Here is a 19830-nt window from a genome sequence, read left to right as displayed (position 1 = left end):
AGAGGTCCTTTTAAAAAGAGTAAGTTGACTTTTATTTTTTTATATGAGTAAAATATTGGCTTTGTTCATGAAAATGTAAACATTTTATCACAAAAGATTTTTAAATTCTTTAGCTAGCTCTCAGTTTTCTCCTTCACCTTCAAGGCAAAATCTCATAAATTATTTAAATGGCTTCAAAGCCAGTAGGAATTTTTTTTAAAGAGAGAGGTTCTTTAGAAGAATTATGTGAACAAAGATATGTAATCTCTTAAGCAAATTGGAAACTACTAAAATTGTAAGATCAGAGTAATTTAAACAAAATGCCTTTACTTCCTTAATTGAAGTATGCAAGTAACCAGAAATTAAAGATACGGCAAAGGTTATCTGCAGCATCATTACCTGGGCTGCATTAAAAATACACATTTCTGGAGCTCACCACCAGAAAATCTGATTCAGCAGATTTGCTGTGGGTCCTAGAAATCTGCATTTTAAATAAACACTTCAAGGGGATTCTGTTACAAGTGGTCCACTGGGACACAATTTGACAAATATGACCCATATTGCTTTTTTAACCTTAGTTTTGCTTATTTATTTTTAAATTGAGGTCTGGGCTTTTAAACTTTTAAAGATTTTAAATTTTAGAGTCAATTGATCACCCTTTAAATGCCAGGAAGGAGAATCTGAGTAATCAATGGAGGAGCTATTATACCAAATGAAGGAAACCTTTTATTTTTATGTGATCCTTCATCTGAACTGGAAAAGATTGTCTCATAGATGCCACTTTTTTACAATCAGAACATATTTGGGGGAAAAATAGCAGGATAGATTTGTGTTTCAAAGCTCTCAGCTCCAAACAGAAAATTTCCACATAAGACAAATATGGTATCTTTTCTTTTTAAAACACTATATACACTCACCTCTATTTACACAGGATGCATGGATTTCTGTCTATCTATCTATGTTGTAATAAGGGGTTTCTTTCATTTCACTTTATTATCCAAACCAGGCTCATAATAAACATGACAACCTAAAATTATGTAAGAGAAAAAAATCAAAACACAGGTTTAAATTATGTTTATTTAAGATTAAGGCAAGATTGCAGTAAAATGTAGCCATAACAGAATAAATCACTTATGAACAAAATGATGGTTCTTTGTGTCTCTGTAAAAAGCGTAGTGACAAGGGGGAAAATATAGATGAATAATTTAAACTAAAGATTAACAATTATAAGAAAAACTAAAATATGATGCCTTCCAAATTATAACTATTATTTTTCTGCTTTTAAGCTAGAATTTGTCTAATATTACATCAACGACTTTGCTGATGTATTAGGAAAAAGCTCATGTTTTGCTTTCTTTTCTCGAGTGCCACCATTTTCTTGCTCTGATTCTCTCAGGCTGCCAGATCATCTGACTCAGCAATTGTAAAACTCACCCAATTTAAAGAAACAGCAGCTATCTACAGAACAATATCTCCCAATTAAAAATCTAATTGTTAAATGTCCATATAACATGGGACAGTTTGAAGTTTACTCCATGTAGTTTACATGCTGAATAGTTGAAGTTGAATACATTTTATGTAACATTTGATTTTTAAAAGAAGCTTATTGAAACTTTCTTCCTAAAGCATATGGTTAAGTTCTCTTTTCCCTCAAAAATAATTATGAATAGCTTAACAATAATAAAACACTTCAACTTAAATTATCTCATTTAATTATCATAGTATCCTTATGTTTTAGATATTTGACTTTTTCATTTCCTAGATCTATAGACTAAGGCTCAGATAGGTTGCATGGCCTGCCAAAAGTCATTGACTAGTAATTGGTGTACAATTGAATTTAGTTGCCTTTGGAGTGATATAAATATATATATAGTTTCAGTTCCATCTTTTCTAGTTAATTGTTGTTTTGTAAGTTGCTTAACCCTTTTGGGCCTCTGTTGTACTCAGCATTAGCCTCATATATCCCAGTAAATATTTATTGATTGAGTGAATGAAAAAGTTCTGAAAAATAAGGCAACATAATAATAACTAAAGTTCTTAGGGGGCTCTAAAAGTCACTGAATCTCATAATATAGCAAGGAGATTAACACCTTTCAAAAATTTACTTTTTGCCCAGAATAAAACTAATTGAAAACTCCCTGTGAATATAAATATAAATGACTTATTCCTACTTCTATTTAAAAGTAATAAATGGGAAACCAACATAGAAACCAGCATAGAACCAGCCGAAGCATGCAATAGAAAGATCATTTTCTTGGCATTCATATGACCTGTGATCAGATTCCATTTCCTTTACTTATTCGCTGTTATGGTATTGGGACTAAGTATTTAAAACTCTAAGTGTTTGCATTTTCTCATCTGTAAACCTGAGACAGTACCTTACAGTATTTATGTAATAAGAAGTAAATAAAATAGTATATGTAAAGATTCATTGTAAATTTTCAAACAGCATATATTTGTCAGTTATTGTTGAAATTCCTAATTAAACTATGCCTTTAAGAAAATATACTAGTTTACTTTTACAGTAAATGCCTACTTCATAAGCATTTAATTATTGAGTAGCTAGAAATTCCCAAAGTCCATTTTAAAGAATATACATATCATAATAAAAATATATTTATTTATTCAAATTCCTGGTACACTCCAAGGTGTTACATAAAATGAGTGTAAATTTGAATACTTTTTTATTCACACCTCTGTATAAGCTCTTCTATGATGGCCTTTAGGATGTGACTCTAAGCTCTTCTAGTATCGTTAAATAGATATTAAACAATGCTCTGTTTTCTAAGTCAGGAAATCAAGCTAGTTTTAGAAAACTGAAAGAAAAAAGTTATTGTCTCCTTTATCAAAAAATTCAATAACTCAGAATAATAATTTCTGGAGGAAACACTAAGGGATTTTTAATTCCTTCAGAACGGTTGTCACAGTCTGAATATCTGAATCCCTAGTTTGGGTCAGAAAAATTTTCTAAAAGTTTTTTAGTATAAAAAATTGTGTGTGTGTATGTTTGTGTGTGTGTGTATAATGGAAAGAATGATGGGCAGAAACATTAACATCATCCTGAAAACCTTCAAAATATCTACCTTAGAAGATGAACTTCAATTATTCCTATGCATACTTGAAGAAGTTATTTAGAAGTGGGATAGCAAAGACAACATACACTAAATATTATACTTCCTTAAAGCTAAATTGACTTAGGGGTTTAAAATTGGTGCAGACTTATCATAAAGTATATTCTGTTATTATTGTCTTTTTAAAAAATAAAGTATGGAAGTTACAACCTTAACCATAAGAAAGAAAAAGGTATAACTACATCCTCAACCCAGAGACTTGAAGGAAAACATGAGTAGAAATTTTAAATCTGTACATGAAAGGTGCTAAAACATGAATAGGAAGTATTTTTTAAAAATTTAGTTAGGGTTGATTACATTCATCATGAAGTAGATTCCCTTGAGGGAAGTTTAATCACATTTCAGATAAAGAATGTGATTTGAGGAAGAGTTGTCCAACACAAGAAAATTTTCTTATGATCTTTTATAATATTAATATTATAGGGCAGTTTGGCTTCAGAACTCTCAGAAGTTCAGGAAAGGCCACAGAAAATTGACTACAACAGTAAAATTATTGAGTCCCAAGAAAGCAGGCTACTTTTAAAGGATAGTTTTTAGGGGTAGTGGGGATTGTGGGGGACAATCATTCTTCATTTGATGAGGCAAGTTTCAATATAGATGGTACACCTGAAATTAGAGTATCCTAAATCATTGTTAAATCCATCAATCAACTGTGAATATTCAAACCCCACCCCCAAGAGTGAAAACTGAATACAATATTATTCCTCTATGAGTTTCAACAGTATCTCTACATTCTAATAGCACTTACATGCATCAGCAGCATAAGCAGAAATGGGATATTATATATGTTTATGGCTAGTAATTAAAAAGCCAACACATATTTGAAAGAAGAAAATCTATCACATCAAGGAGAAAAAAGAGAGAGGTTGCAAATAGAGATTTAGAGAAAGTAAACATTGCAATTTCTCAACTTTGCCTATAGTTTCCCCATTGTACCTTCCACTTAAATGCACACCAAGGAATGGCGGTGGTGAGTGGCAATGAATGAAGAGGAAGCATTGAACTCAGGGACCCATGATTTAGTGAGGATTTTTTTGGAAGGTCTTTTATTATATACCACAGGAAACTTTGTTACAAAGAAGCTCTGTTTTCAAGGGGTTAGAATTCAAAGAAGGCAGAATTAATTACACCTTTTAGAAGGTATTTTCTTGTTGAAACCACAGATACCTGCCAGAATGCACAGTAATGAACAAAAAATACCCAAGAGGAAATTGACTTTGATGGCCTAAATCAATATCATGATAGTAAACATTATATATATTCTCAAAAATAAAAAAGTAAGTTCTGTTTATTGAGCACCTACTGTATACCTAGATTTTTATATATCTAATATTCTTTATTCCTTATAATAACAGTATGAGGTAAGTTTTATTTTCCCTACTTTGTGAGATGAGGAAGTTTACCATAATTTATTCAAGCCTGCAGACTGGAAAATGAGGGGTCAGTTCTATCTAAGTCCAAAGAGTAGGATTGACCCATTATCCTACACTGTATTTATGCCACCTCCAAAATTATGATTAAGGATATGGTTGGCATTCCCACCACCCACGTCAAGTCAAAGTAAGTAGCTGTGGCCATACAAAGGATAGAGACCAGAAAGAGGAACTGAGTTCAAGATCTGCCCAAACATTTATTAAATGGGTAACCATGGCAATGTACCACTCCTCCATTTTGTTATGTATAAATCAGAAGGGTGGCTTTTTGAAAAGCAATTTTGCAATATGTTTCAAGACCTTATACTCTTTGAAAAACTACTATTTTAGTGGCAATTAGAAACACCTTAAATGTGTGACAACAGAGGCATCATTAAGTGAATGATAATTTTTTCAGTGGAATATGCTGCAGCTGTTAAAAGTAGTGTTTATGACATGTTTTTGGAGAAGTTTGGAAAATGCTCTAGTGATAATTCAGAAGAAAAGCTCATTTCAAAATTGTGTAATATTCACAATATAGAGACTGAGCAAAGAAAAAGACAGGACGGAAATATTTCAAAATGTTAATAATTATTGCTTTTGCATAGGGTAATTTTTGTTTATGTAGCTCATTCCTTAATTATTTTCATATATGTGAGCTATAATCAGAGAAAAAAGCATTCAAAAATGAGGGACTGGATTAAGTGACTTTGAGGAGACTTTGAGTGACTGTGGTTCCAATTTCTATCACTATTACTACCAGAGAATAATCACAGAAACACAGTGGTTCCCTAAAGTGGGAATCCAGTCACCTTGGTCTAGGTTTCACAACTTGCTTGATGGCAGGTACCATCTTCAAAGGAAAGGAAGCATTACCAAGTTGTCCACCATGTACTGTATAAATTAGTCAACAGGATAAAAGATATAGTGGGGAGAATGTGGACCTCCCTCTCAAACAGAAATGGGCACCTTGCGTTTGTATTCTTATCTTCTTGTGCATTATTAAACACTCTGAGTCTCTTTTCTTCCTTTATGGGAAAAAAGCTATTAATAATACTCTGTATCCCGTAGGACAGCTCTGGAATTAGAAATGATATACGTAAAATTGCCTAATGCTTGTCAAATAGTTGGGTTCAATAAATGATAGCCATTGTGACTTTCTTGGCAACTTTCAGTGAATTTCTTATTATCTTTATTTCTATCTGTCTGCTTGTCTCCTCTAATTATATGTCTTATTACTTATTTTGTTCCTCAGGATGGGCTAATTGTCAACATCTGTGCTATGCAAAATACACACCATATATACAATATATGCGCATATATATGTACATGCACATGAACTGTGATAATCTTTTAGTTACCCCAGGTGACCAAATAGCCATAAGAAATTTATCAACATACAAAAGGTACATTTACAATATAGTTAAGTTAGGGACTGATTGTTTTCATGAGCTTCAAAGATTCCTCATTTTACAAGAGTCCACTCTAGAGATATTTTTAACAGCAAATTCCTCATACAGATTTAAAATCACATTTGTTTTGCATACAATTTAGAAAAGATATCTGCTGTATAATAAGTAATATACTTTTAAGTTATCTTCAAAATGTTCTTGGGAAGATGATAATAGATACTGCAGATTCTATACCCAGTTAACATTTTGGAAACCAAGGTTGAAAAATTGTGACTTAACTATAATTATGCATTAAGTCTATAATAAATGAAGGCATTTTGAGTTTTTTACTCCTTGCTAAGATCCTGCTTGAGCATGAAAAGGAATTTTACAATAATTCTGAGTGGAAATAGCACAGAATCCCTAAAAAGGGTTTCTTACAGCAAATACTCAATAATTGTGCTATGCTGAATTTAATTAAATAGAGAATAAAGGGAGAAAGAAACATCTTCCATCTTGAACCTTCTAGACATCTGTTTCTGGGTACACATTGCCTTTTCTAAGCAAACCTATTTGGAGGACTGCTCTACTTTCTCAGAGGTCTCCCTTTCATGCTGAAACTATCTTTTCTCCTTGTGGAAAATAAATAAATTCCTTGTTGTTTTTTACCTAAGAAAATACTTTTTACCCATACTTTCACAACCCACTTTGGATACTGAACTCACAGGTTTCTCATCCAGGAGCAGTTTGAGGGGTGAACAATCTCTTCTTATAAATCTGTTATTATGCCTACTTTGTAGATGAGGACATTGCAGCCAGGAAAAAGTATCACTTGTTCATGGTAACAAAGTAGGTGGTAGGCCTGAGACTCTAATTTCCTTGTATTATTGTTTTTCTAAATTTAAGGGAGTGCATGGAATTATTCTTCTGTTGCCCTCGACTTCAAATAATTCTCTACTGCACCCAGATTCCTATCCTAGATTCTGTGCTATTTCCACTCATCTAGACAGGCTTAACATAGCTATGTCTAGAAGCTCCATTACAGGGTATATATCTTGCTCTCACAGGCTATTTCCTAAGGAATTCTCTTTAATTATGGGATTTCTTCCAGACTTGGAAATACATCTTTTTCCTAGTAACACAGATGTGAGGTGTCAGTTATCAGAACGCATCACCCCTGTCTTCCTTCCCTGTACTGTTAACGTAGGCTGCCTTAAAGAGCTCATCCCAGCTCAAAACCACCATCCTTCTCCAAAGAAGCAAATATCTTGATGGTTATTACCAATACATGCTCTTGATTAAGAAACTTTTCTTTCTTACCATCCACAACTTTAAGCCAAGTGCCTGACATATAGTAGGTACTCAGTTACTCTTTGTCAGTAAAGTTAGGAACGATGATTCTAAAAATAGTTAACTCATTTGTCTATCAGTTTTGTTATGTTTATTTAATTCATTAGAAGGGCTATGCACATAGTACAAAATTCAAACAATACAATTACAGAATGTGAAAAGTAAGTCTCATATCCATCCCAGTTCTTCATGTCCTTGCCCCGCAGTTAACAGCTTTTTCTATATCTTTCCAGAGATATTCTATGTATATTTTATTTTTAACCTCAAAATATATTTTAAACAATTGTTTTTAATAACAATGTTAATATTGAAAATGATAAATAAATATATGTGTATGCTTTTAAAACATGTTTTACTATGTGTGTACTGTCTACTTGATGTAATAATCTCATTAAGCATAAAGGATAGAACAAGATATAGATCATTTTTTAAATTATGGACATTGAAGCTAAAAATAGTCATAAAGGATTTTACAGTCAAAAAACCAGCTCATTAGATAAATCAGGTCACTTGGTCACTCAGTCCCACTCTAGAGTTATTGCTTCAACTCCTTTTATTTTCCTAGCAAAATCATCTTGCTTATCACATGAAATACTTGCATATCATGCATATCATACCTTGCCAATCCTGCAATACCTAATTTCAGAACACTACCTTCTCAAATATTAATATATTTGTCTCTGGTGATGTGTTGAGTTAATATCTACATCAGTATTATTATTACTTGATTTGTAGGGTTTCTGAAGTAATAGCACCATTGCAAGGTTCTCCTTAGTTTAGAGAAAGTAGTCAGGTGTCCCTATAGTGTCATGATCTCCACTCTCAGCTGGGCCCTCCAGTCTGATAAAAAGGCTTCTCTGAGTCCTACTCAGGTCCATCACCTTTCTTTACAAGAGGAAACCTTTACCATTCTTATCATTCCAAACTTTTACCATTCTTAAACTTCCTAACCCACCAGCTCATCCTCACTCTGCAAGCAAGCTGGCCTCTGCAATCATGGAAAAGAAGTGCCTGCACTTCCTCCCTGCTCTGACCTTTTCTTCCTCCTCAAATCTACCTGTATCTATTGTGTCCAGATATATGACTGCCCCTTGTGCCTTGAGTTCCATTTCTTCCTGACCTTTTAGGAACTTCGGGTTCTCAGAAATACCCTATCTTGCTGTGTGCTTAACTTTTATTTTTTTTCTTTATTCTCTTCTAATTGTGCCTTTTTTTCACCTGGCGCTTTCCCTTCAAGGTATATATGTGCTCAGATCTCTTCCACCTTCCATCTGCCTTGCTTCACCATGCTTGTCCTTGAACTATCACAGCTGAGCTGTGAAAGGATAGTTCACATGCAAGTGTCCCCACTTCCTTGCCATCCCACTCACTCTTGGTTTTCCTTCTGGCTCTCTAAGCAATCCTGCACAGGCTCTTTTTCAGCCTCTTCTTTCAGAAGTTCATTTTTCCAGGCTCTCTCCATATGTTCCAGTGAATTACTTTCAGTTTTCATAAACTTCTATGCATCTGCACATGTTCTCACCTCTACCTGGAACATCTTTCTTCTTCTTTTCCATCTTTATACACTTTCATCTTTCTTCAAGACTGGGATCAGCTCTCAGCATCCAGGAAGCCTTTGGCTAAGCCACTAGAATTGCTCTGGTTCCCTTTTCATTTTCTTGTGTTATCTTCTGCTTCCTTTTGCTCTTCTGAAATCATTACATGTAATGCTTCATAATTTAATCCCCCAAACAACTGTTTGAAGTGAGTACTATTGTTATCCCAATCATGCAAATGAGAAAATAGATGCCCAGAAACATTAAGTAACTTTGTTCAAAGTCAGAGAGCCAGTAAGTGGAAAAGCCCAGGTCTAAACCCAGGTGGTCTGGCTCTAGAGTTCTTACCTTTAACCTACCCTCACCCCATTCCTACCCTTAGCCTCTGAGCTTGTGGAATGAATGAATAAGTGGTACCATATTTTTTTTAAAAGACTGATCAGAATTGAGACATTTAAATCTAATTGTATAGATTTTCAAAACTGCCAAGGCAGCACAGACCTAAAAAAGATCATGGCATTCTCAGGGAAGAGGAAAAGTAAGTATGGGGATGAAATAACAGAAACCAACAAACTTTAGAATTTAGAAAACTTTTTGACATACATGATCTTATTTTTATAAACCCATGAAATATATTATGGTCCCATTTTACACATGGGAAATCTGAGGTTGGCATAATGAGGCCCAGGATCCTGGGCTTTATATTTTAATTCTGGGGTTTTGCCCCTCAGATCCGAACTGATATGTATAAGTAAAGTGGAAGTGTGGTAGGTTCTTTAAAAGAATAACTGGGAATGTTTTCACACTATTATTAGCTATTTATTTATACAAGATTTATAATTGATAATGGAGCCAATTTCTAGAATAAAGGGACCCCACCCAAGGATGCCATAATTCTTCTGGAGCTCTACTGCAAATGCCTGAGCTAGTATATGCATGTCTAAAACCTATTCTCTGCTCTAGATATTTGCAAAGCATTCAATTCCATGTCCGTATATAATGCATCCAAAGATTGTTTTTGTAGGGTTCTATCTCCCAATAGCGCAAAATATTGCAGAAAAGCTCAGAGTTTTTGGTTTTGGTTTATTGATTGATTGATTGATTTTTCTTGAGACAGGGTCTCACTCTATCGCCCTAGCTAGGGTGCAGTGATGGTAACTCACAGCAACCTCAAATTTGAAATTCCTGGGCTCAAGCGCTCTCTCCTGTCTTAGTCTCCCAAAGTGCTAGGATTACAAGTGTGAGCTAGAGTTCTTGATGTGGGAATCCATAATTGACTTTCAAAGCAATCCTTGAATTTCCTGAAAATTTTATTCAGAAATGTTTGTCCTTGGTGAACCCACCTTTAAAAAAAAAATCATTACATACTTTTTTTTTTTTGAGGAGAAGGTCTATAGCTTTCAACAGGTTCTTGAATGAGCCTACTCTTCCCACCTCCCCACCCCCATCCCCAAGATTAAGAACCATTATTTTAGTGATGGAAACTAATATTGATATTGGTCTAAAAGCCAGACATGTTACAAAAGAAGTCTGTGCCCTCCCTCTCATCATCACAACCACTATTTCCCCCTTTCCCATCATAAAATACCTTAAGCTAAATTAAAAGAATTTTATGTTTTTTATTTACAGTTTGAAATTTCCACATCATTGCTACCCAGATAATTGAGAGGTGCCTGAAGGAAAATACGGATGGCACAGTGATGTCTTGTGGATTTGTATAACAGATGTAACATCGCCAAGGTGTTTTCATTGGCATCACTTTAAAATTGCATGTTTAACTGAAAGTACAATAAGGTATTCTGGGTCCACAAGATAAGTCAACCAGGAATTGAAACATAACTTCTAAACAGTGCTGGATTATCCAGTAGGCAGATTAAACATGCACATTAGACATCAGCAAAGCCTGAGCGATCCAATATTTAAAAATGTAATGTATACATATATATGAGAGTGTGTGTATATATATTTAAAAGCACAAAAAGTAATAGTCACAGGAAATAGTAGAACTATGTTATATTTCCTTTCTTGTTATATACCCTTTAGTTTTGTTTAACATTTCATTATATGTAAGGGTGGTAGAGGGTACCCATCATCCTTTCAGTGGTTAAGGCCTTCTTGGTCTTTCTTTTTATATAATAGTGATAATGCTATCCAAAGCATTTTCTTTCTGTGCCTCACAAAAAGATTGCAAGAGAATTCTCAAAATGGATAATTTAATAGCTAACAGGTCTTAGTTTAGGATGTATGGCACTGTTCTTAATGCATATATACACATCAATTCATTTAAACTCACAACCATCCTGTAAGGCAGGGACCACCCTTACCCACCGCCCGCCTTTGTAACTAAGAAAAATGCAAGATATTTTCAGTAGCAAGAAGTATGGGGGGTTTGCAAGGAGACCCAGGACAGTGTGTGAGCCTGGTCTCTGAATCACTGTACAACTCTGCCTCTAGAACACCGAGCACTTCTTCTGGTCTAAGAATAATGACTCGTTAAGAACAGAGTCTGTCCTTCCAATGATTCCCTCCCCACTTTCTTGGCTGCTTACAGGCAGAATTCTTCCCCATCCGTATTAAATAGACTTCATCTTTTCCTAGCCAGCCCTTATACCAGGTAATGCACATGCCCGAGACACCGGACACCCTCGCTCCAGACATCCGTTTTAAACGTGGGAGGGGGCAGAGGCTGGGCGGAGCGGACTGGCGCGCAGACTAACTCTCCAAAATGAATCCTTTGAGCTAGGATTCTGGCATGGTAAATCGCGGGGAAAGCCACGGTTGAGCGGGGGAGGGGGAGAGTCGTCGGAAAGAAGGAATGCTTCCTAGTCATACGGGCGATAAAGATCCTCGGTGGGGCTCTTACCACCAGGAAGGGATAGCTCTGAAATTTCTTCATCGAACACCCTGGTTCAAATTTGGCAGTTAGGAACCTCGCGCAGCTTTCTCGTGCCAGGAGGTTGTACCGGGGAGGAAGGAAACGTAGGGGAAATTTCGCTTTAACACAATGAACGCTCTCCGAGACCCACGTGCGCCCTTGCCACGGTCGGGGAACCGGGTGGGTGGGGTGCAGCAGTGAGGAGGGCAGCCGGGGCGCGGAGTTGGGGGCAGGTGGGGAGGAGCCCAGGGCGCCCTCCTCCCACCGCTGGGTCGGCTCTGGGCGAGGACCGCTTCCGGCCGGTGCCCCCAGGAGAGCCCCGAGTGGGCCGACTTCAGGGTGTCACGGTCGCGGCGTGTTCGGAGAGAATGGCACTTTCTCGGAGAACACGTGAACAGCGCCCTCCTGCAATGGAAAGACGCCGCGATCCCGCAGGAGGAGTCGAGGGGCAGAGTCTGGGGGCCTCTTCCGCCAGCCGGGGAGGAAGAAAGAGGAGGGGCGGGCTGGTCACGAGAGAGCGGGGCGGGCTGCAAGCGCTCCCCCGCGGCTGGGGAGGGGAAAGCGCGAGCGGGGAGCGGCGGGGAGCAGCATGGAGCCCACCGCCGACTGGCTGGCCGCGGCCGCGGCCCGGGGTCAGTTCGAGGAGGTGCGGGCGCTGCTGGAGGCGGGGGCGCCTCCCAACGCGCCGAACCGCTACGGTCGGACCCCGATTCAGGTAGACAGAGGGTGTGCAGCGCGAGAAGGGGCGGGCGGGCAACTCTAGAGGACAAAGTTGGCAGCTGCATCGGAACCAGGTCCTGCTTCGATTCTGGGAAAAGGGGAGACTTCCCGGGGAGTTTTCAGAAGGGGTTTGTAATCACCGACCTCCTCCTGGCGACGCCCTGGGGGCTCGGGAAGGCACAAAAGAAGTGAGGAGACTTGGTGCTGCAGATCTCTAGAATGCTTTGGAGATCTGGGGGGGGGGGGGAGCATATTTGTATTAGATCGGGGTATGCTTTTTATCAGATATAAAACTTACGAACGTTTGGAATAAAAGGCGATTTTTAAAGAAATGTAAGATTTGTTGGGACTACTTAGCCCCTAACTCACAAACCCCGGAATGGAGCTTATCATCTTCCTTGGTAGGAGGGATTTCAGTGGAAATCTACTGCCTGGTAAGCTGGAATAAATATCAATTGAAATTATTCAGAAGCAACTACATACTGTGTTTATTTTTATTTTAAATGAGTAGGGGAAATATGTGCTTGTTAGAAGAACTTAAGAAATAAAGATGAACATTTATGAAGAAAAACATTAGTGTGATCTCTCCTAAGATAAAGTTGTGAATTTAGTTACTATTTGGGGCATACCTAATATTATTTTTGCTGTTGTTAACTTAGTTGATACAGTTTAACTTACTTGGGATAGAGTTTTCAATTCCTCATTGCGACAAGTGTATTTCTCCTTTAGACTTTGGTTTTGTGAGGGGCGGGGAAAGGAGTGTCGGTGGGTTTTTTATTTGTTTGCCTTCACTAACTTCCTAAATTTCAGACTAAAAAACAATTTTTCCTGACAGTCACCACCCTAGTTTTATTCCCAGTGGCGACAGTGATTGTAATTTTGAAAAAGAAAATTTATATAAAACAAAATACATATTGCATAAAAAGACAAAGGAAAATTATTTGGAATTTCGCAAACTTCACTAATGACCTCCTTCCTGAAACTATATTACACAGGTTTAATTTTTAAACTTTAAAATACATATATAAAAAAGCCAAAATGCTTAAAATTTGAGGTTATTTGAGATCTGAAGTGTGCAGAAATTTTGAGACTAGAGAGGTTGGGTGGTTACACAAGATAACTGTGGGTCCTTTAAAAGTAATGCATTCGTGATTCATACTTTGGCATTTCTAAAATTTTGCCAGCAGCTTGGAGACCAGGAGTCCTAAAATGTGTTAGAAGAGACTCATTTGTTTAAATACAAAAAGGAAAAAGTGGATAATTAGTTTTGATAATTTTTTAATGGGGGGAGAAGAATATGGATTAAAGGGGGTATGCTTTTGTTTTAGAACCCTAACCAAATTGGTGTTAAATGTAGAAACCTTAGTTTATAGAAAAAAAATTTAAAGTACTAAATTCAAATTAGTTTCTTATCAAATGGTTTTAAGCACCTTAAAAATTTTCATTTAATTGATTCATTTTCTTTTTGCTTTGGATTGCTATCATGATTTAAGTATTTATATGTGGGTTACTTGTCAGCTTTTTCATGCCATGAAATATAAGAAAAACATTTAAGACCAGTTTTATGACCAAGATGAAGGACTTCCTTAGTTACACAGAACTGCACATTGCATTTTTTTTTCTTTTTGTAGGTATAATTTGGTTAGCTTATATTTTCTCCTTGTGTTTTTGAAAACTAAGTCAGTTTCACTTTCTCAGGGCAGGATTCAACCGTAATATAATTTATTATGGTTTCTTGATTTAGACAAATTAAATAATTTGTGTTTAATTGATACAGAATGTAACTAAAAATAAGTAATTCCTCTTTATAATGTCAATATCCCTGAGCTAATATAACCAAATCCTAAAAGGATATAGGATATAACCTTATCCTAAAAGGAATTGTCAACTACCACCACCACTCACTATGCAGCACTCACATTGTAAAATTGCTGTGATTATAGACACCATTTTAAAAATTCCTCTTTGGGAAGGGCTTTGTTTCAAAGGTAATTTAGGAACCAAAGAGGTGATCATCTCCCATTTAATGAACTCTCAAATCACAAGCTTGGGAAGTGTTTTAATTTCCTATAGCTATTGTAACAAATTATCACAAATTTAATGACCAATACAAACACAAAATTATTATTTTAGAGTTCTGAAGGTCAGAAGTCTAAAATGGGTCCACAGGGCTCTTTTCCTTTTGGAAACTCTAAGGGGGAAACTGTTTCCTTGCCTTTTCCAGCTCTAGTGACTATCAAATTTCTTGGCTCATGGCCCCTGTATCTTCTGTCTGATGTCTGCTTCCACTCTTCATTTTTTCTCTCTATGACCCTCTTATGAGAACACTTGTCATTATGTTGGGCCCACCTTGAAAATCCAGGATAATCTCCCTGAAGACCCTAAATTTAATCATATTCTGTAATGTATCTTTTGTCATTATATTCACAGCTTTTGAGGATTAGGAAGTTGACATCTTTAGGGGGCATTATTCAGCCTACCACAGGAAGGAATTTTAGGGCTAATTAGATAAGCCTTCCCATTTTATACACAAAGAAATTAAAGTTTTTGAATTGGAAAACATTATGCTAAGTGAAATAAGCCAAACACAGAAAGACAAATATTGCCTGTTCTCATATGTGGAATCTAAAATAACTTTATTCATAAAAGCAAAGAGTAGAATGATGGTTACCAGAGGCTAAGGGGTGGGGGAATGGGGAGATGATAATCAAAGGGTACAACACCTGAGTTAGATAGGAGGAATAAGTTTGATTTTTTTTAAGATCTATTGTATAGTCTGGTGAATATAGCTGATAACTGAGTATTAAACATTTCAGTATCGCTAAGAGTAAATGTCACATGTTCATTTGACGAAAAAGTCAAATATTTGAGGTGATAAGTTAATTAGCTTGAAAACTGAGGGTTATTTTAAATTTTTTTTCTCTTTTTAACAATTATCATGATCTGGGCTTGGATATACAGCAGTGAGCTAAACAAAATCTCCAGGCCAACATAATTTCATCTCAAAACGAGGGAGGAAATACAGCAAGTTAGGCTGTAGTAAAAGCCGTTTTGTTCCTCCCTTTTTGCTGTTGCCTGTGACTCTGGCAGCGTTCTGCCTGTGGCTAAAGCTCCGCAAAAGTTTGACAATATGATGGAATTCAATGCGTACTGGAAAATGGGATGGATGGGAGAACTGGAGAAGGGAGCTGGTAACTGGAAGCAAATGAGGGGTGATTAGACACCTGTGGTTTTTACAGGCGTCTGCTTGGGGGGGGGGGGCAACTTCACAGATAAGACTTCTGGCAAACAGTTCTGCCAGCATCCTCTCCCTGACCACTCTGCTCTCTCCCGCAGGTCATGATGATGGGCAACGCCCGTGTGGCCCAGCTCCTGCTGCTCCACGGCGCAGAGCCCAACCGCGCGGACCCCGCCACCCTCACCCGACCGGTACACGACGCCGCCCGGGAGGGCTTCTTGGACACGCTGGTGGCGCTGCACCGGGCAGGAGCGCGGCTGGATGTGCGCGACGCCCGGGGCCGCCTGCCCGTGGACCTGGCTGAGGAGCGAGGCCACAGCGACGTCGCACGGTATTTGCGTGCGGCCACGGGGAACACAGAAGGCGGCAGCCAAGCTGCGGAAGGTCCCCCAGGTGAGGACTGATGATCTAAGAATTTGAACCTTGAGACCTTCCGAAGCTCAGGGCACTCATTTTCCAGAAAAAAAAAGTTGAGTCGGGAGAGCTGGGTCTCAGATCTGCCTCAGCTCACTTGCCAACCTGTGGGACAGACTGAGTCTCCTGATCGCGCTGCCTAGCCAGGGCTACAGATGGAAAATAGCCGGAAATGGACTTGCGCACGTGAAAGCTCATCCTATAAGCCCTACCCAACCCACAACAACCCAAATACTCATTCTCCCCGCAGCTCTGGGCCTAGACTGCGGAGCATTGAAGACTCAAGAGGCTAGAGGTCTAGTGCTCCCTCTTCCTCCAAACTAGCTGGCCAGCCACATCCACTCATCAGGTCTCAGTTTCCCCATTCGCATACATAGGTGGCTGGACCAACCCCGCGACTTCCACACACAGTTGTGCTGTGGCATCATCTGTCATTCTCTGCTGTTTTGCACAACCCTACTAATGTGATCTTCCACTTTAGTGGTGGAATTTTCCAGAGCTTCTGAGAGCATCTGGATGGAGATCTCGTCAGTCCTCGCAGTCTGCACACCTGAATTTGCAGCACTCTAAGGGAAACAGAGATTCTCTCTTTTACCTCTTCTTCATTTAAAATTTCCATGACTTTCCGTTTCTGCAAGCAATCACTAAACAAGGAATATGGAACCCTGGTCCTCCCAACCTTGCTCTTCAGAAACCTCAAAGCCATTTTCTAAATTTTTTTTTTTTTTTTTTGACAGGGTCTTGCTCTGTTGCTCGGGCTAGAGTGCAGTGGCGCCATCATAGCTCACTGTCACCGAATTCCTAGGCTCAAGAGATCCTTCCACCTCAGCCTCCCGAGTAGCTGGGACTATAGGAGCAGGCCATCACACTTAGCTAATTTTTCTATTTTTCGTAGAGATGGTATCTGGCTATGTTGCTCAGGCTGGTCTTGAACTCATGAGCTCAAGCAATCCCCCTGCCTCAGCCTCCTAAAGTGCTGGGATTACAGGCGTGAGCACCACTTCCAGCCTTTCTTTTCCCCTACTCCCACGTCTGTCTGTCTTAAGTGCCAACTTTACTCTGATTATTTTTCTGGAGAGAGAACGTTTGTTTTAACAAAATAGCTATACGAAGCAATACATAAAATTAACACGAATATTTACGGTAAAATATGACTTTGAGGATAATGAAATCTATCTTATTTTGGTTCAGAACTGGGGCATTTGGGGTCCCTGGGTCTTAGGGGAGCACAGAGGACAGGATGTAGAGTCTACCTCTGGGCCCTCTGCTGGGAGGTGCTGTGAAACAATGCAAAGCCCATTGCACCTTCAAAGTGAGAGGCTGGAAGTACTCCTTTAGTCGGCCCACCCTCTGTCCTCCTCCAATTACAGCTTGCATCCGGGAAGCAGTGTAGAAGGAGAAGCCAGTCACAGCGCTGTTGCGGGGCGGAGCAAGAAACTGGAGGCGCTAAGGTAGAAGAGGGAGTAAACGATTGAATTCGGTCACTGGCAAATGAGTAAAATGAGCGACCCTTAATAACCAAACCGAAGATGTTTAACCCAAGCACACACGTCTTCCTTCTTTCCTCCTCCTCCCTTCCTTCCTTCCTTCCCTTCTTTCCTCCTTTCCGCTCAACACCGCCTCTCCAAGCACAATTAACTCTTCAAGATGCTATTACAGTGATCAGCCCGTTCTAGGTGCTGCATGAATGAGACAAAGCAGGATCCTGCCCTCATAGAGTTTACATTCTAGGAAATGCATTAAGCAAGATTAACAATGTATTTTCAGAGAATGAGTTTGTAAAACCAATGCGATGGGTAAGAGTGAAGTGTGAATAGGAGGAGAGGCTAAAGAGTGGTCAGAGAACCTGGCGGAAGAAAAGAAAGCTACGAGAGGAAGAGAGACTCTCAAGTGTAAAGACTGAGTCAGGAATGAACACGGAGGGCTGGGAGGACCGAACCGCGAGCTGGAGCCTGTATGCGACGAGATTAAGGAGGAGACCAGAAGCCAGATCATGAAGGGGTCTTGTAGGTCTAAGAAAGGAGCATTTGTTTTGTTCTAGAAATGATAGGAGCCATTAGCGGGTTTGGAGGAGAAGGCGTTGGGAGGGAGGCGATGGGACTGGAACCAAACTTTCCCACGCGGTGGAGACGCGCCAAAGCCTGACGCGCCCTTTGTTTACCGCGAACTCGAGCTCGCTGGCTCACTCTGCACCAGGTGCAAGAAATGCCTGGGGACACGGGAAGAGTGAGGACACATCTTCATGCCCTCGAGCCTGCATTGTGTCGGGCAAACACTGGCATTCGTTATGTAATACCTGTTTCCTCTTGCAACGCCGCGGGTTGCGCTGTCGCCCGCTCTCCGCGCTCGCCGGGGTGGGCTGGGAGCAGCCAGGCAGGCCGTGGACGCGCTGTTGGATCAGCGAGGCTCCGGGAATGCGGTGGCGGTTGGCAGGTTCTGGAGGGACGAACAGACTCTATAGCGACGGTTGTTGGATATTGAGAGAAGGTGTACGTAGGCGGGCGAAGCCATTGCAAGCACTTTATCCATAAGTGCTTGAATACGCAGCGGGAACTGCAAAACAGGAAGGTGGGATGGGCAGTAAATCTTTGGCTTCTGATTTCTAATGTCCATTTTCTTTCCGCCTTCTGCAGACAGCCCCGACTTAAAGAATCATTGAGACCGTGAGACGCGTGAAGACTCTAAATCATCGACGTTGATGATTTTTCAAACTGCCCCCTCCTGATTCTTCCCTGCTTTCTTAGTTGCAATTTACATTACAAAATAGAAATTTTTTAAAAAAAAAATTTGAACTGCTTTTTTACATTGATATGCTTTCACCCTCCCCTAAATTCCCATTTATACATTGTTATAAAAGATGAAAAAAAAAAAACGTTGTTTCTATCTTTTCATTGGGTTGAAGTTTTGGGGAGTGAATGCTCGCGCCCTAAGTACACATGTTTGTGGACACTTCCTCTTGGGAGCCTCCCACGCTCCCGGAGCTGTTGGCCTTATTACAGCCATTTCGTGAACTGGGAAAGCTCAGAGGAGTTACTTGGCTTTTCTTGAGTCAAGCTGCTGGCAAATGGCAGAGCCAAGGCTGGAATTAAAAAATAGTTTTCATTCATTCTCACATTTATTCAGTCAACATTTTTTGAGCACCTATTATGGCACTGTGCTAGGGGTATAGTGTGTGTGTCTGTGTGTGTGTGTGGTGGTGGGAGAGAGGATATCATCTAATGATCACACAAAACATATATAACACCAATTTCATTGACTGGAAGACAACATTGTTTCCAAGACTCGCCGTCTTTTCATGTATCTCTTAGAGAGAAAAATGCTGCAGTTGGAGTATGACACACTATCTGGATTGTAAACACATCCCGATCTCAGAGATGATAAAACATCAAAAGCCAGGTCCTAAAATTGATGAAATACGGTTAAAACCTTGAATAAAAACTCCAGGGAGAACTCGGATTGAAGCCCTCTCTCGCACACCTGGCGTTCCTTTATTACCTGGCTCCGGTCTCTAACCTGGAGAGTTTGGGGGCATTTTGCCAATGGTGCCACAGCTGGTAGATGGCGGAGACACGACAAACGTGGCCCACAGCCCCGCCGTGGGCCTTGCATAGGCTGGCTCCCCATCCTCGCTTCTGCACTCTGGGACGCCCATGCTGAAGGCTCTAGAGGGTTGTGAGGTTGCCACTGACCACCACCCAAACCAAAGGGAACTGCTCTTCTCTACCAAAATAGGATTGCTGCAGGGACTGTGGCTGAAACTCCAGCTGGAGTGAGGAGATTCTCCT

The 19830-nt window shown here is 39.4% G+C and overlaps 1 protein-coding gene across 1 annotated transcript; it reads left to right on the top strand.

The window, feature by feature from the left end:
• The first annotated feature begins 12253 nt into the window (after window positions 1-12253).
• Window positions 12254-18850, top strand: CDKN2A (cyclin-dependent kinase inhibitor 2A). The gene is made up of 3 exons (XM_012665027.1): window positions 12254-12388; window positions 15730-16024; window positions 18679-18850. Exons 1-3 carry the CDS (start codon window positions 12263-12265, stop codon window positions 18702-18704), a joined length of 447 nt encoding a protein of 148 aa, XP_012520481.1. The 5' UTR covers window positions 12254-12262; the 3' UTR covers window positions 18705-18850.
• The last annotated feature ends 980 nt before the right edge of the window (window positions 18851-19830 follow it).

This window comes from Propithecus coquereli, unplaced genomic scaffold, assembly GCF_000956105.1.
Source record: "Propithecus coquereli isolate 6110/MARCELLA unplaced genomic scaffold, Pcoq_1.0 Scaffold95, whole genome shotgun sequence".
NCBI classification, from domain to species: domain Eukaryota; kingdom Metazoa; phylum Chordata; class Mammalia; order Primates; family Indriidae; genus Propithecus; species Propithecus coquereli.
The sequence above is the reverse complement of the archived record's forward strand: the minus strand, read 5'-3'. Positions and strand labels throughout refer to the sequence as shown.

Coding starts and splice junctions, on each gene's coding strand:
- CDKN2A (XM_012665027.1), top strand. CDS start 12,263: ATGGAGCCCACCGCCGACTGGCTGGCCGCGGCCGCGGCCCGGGGTCAG. Junction 12,389..15,729: donor ACGGTCGGACCCCGATTCAG/GTAGACAGAGGG, acceptor TCTCTCCCGCAG/GTCATGATGATGGGCAACGC. Junction 16,025..18,678: donor AGCTGCGGAAGGTCCCCCAG/GTGAGGACTGAT, acceptor CGCCTTCTGCAG/ACAGCCCCGACTTAAAGAAT.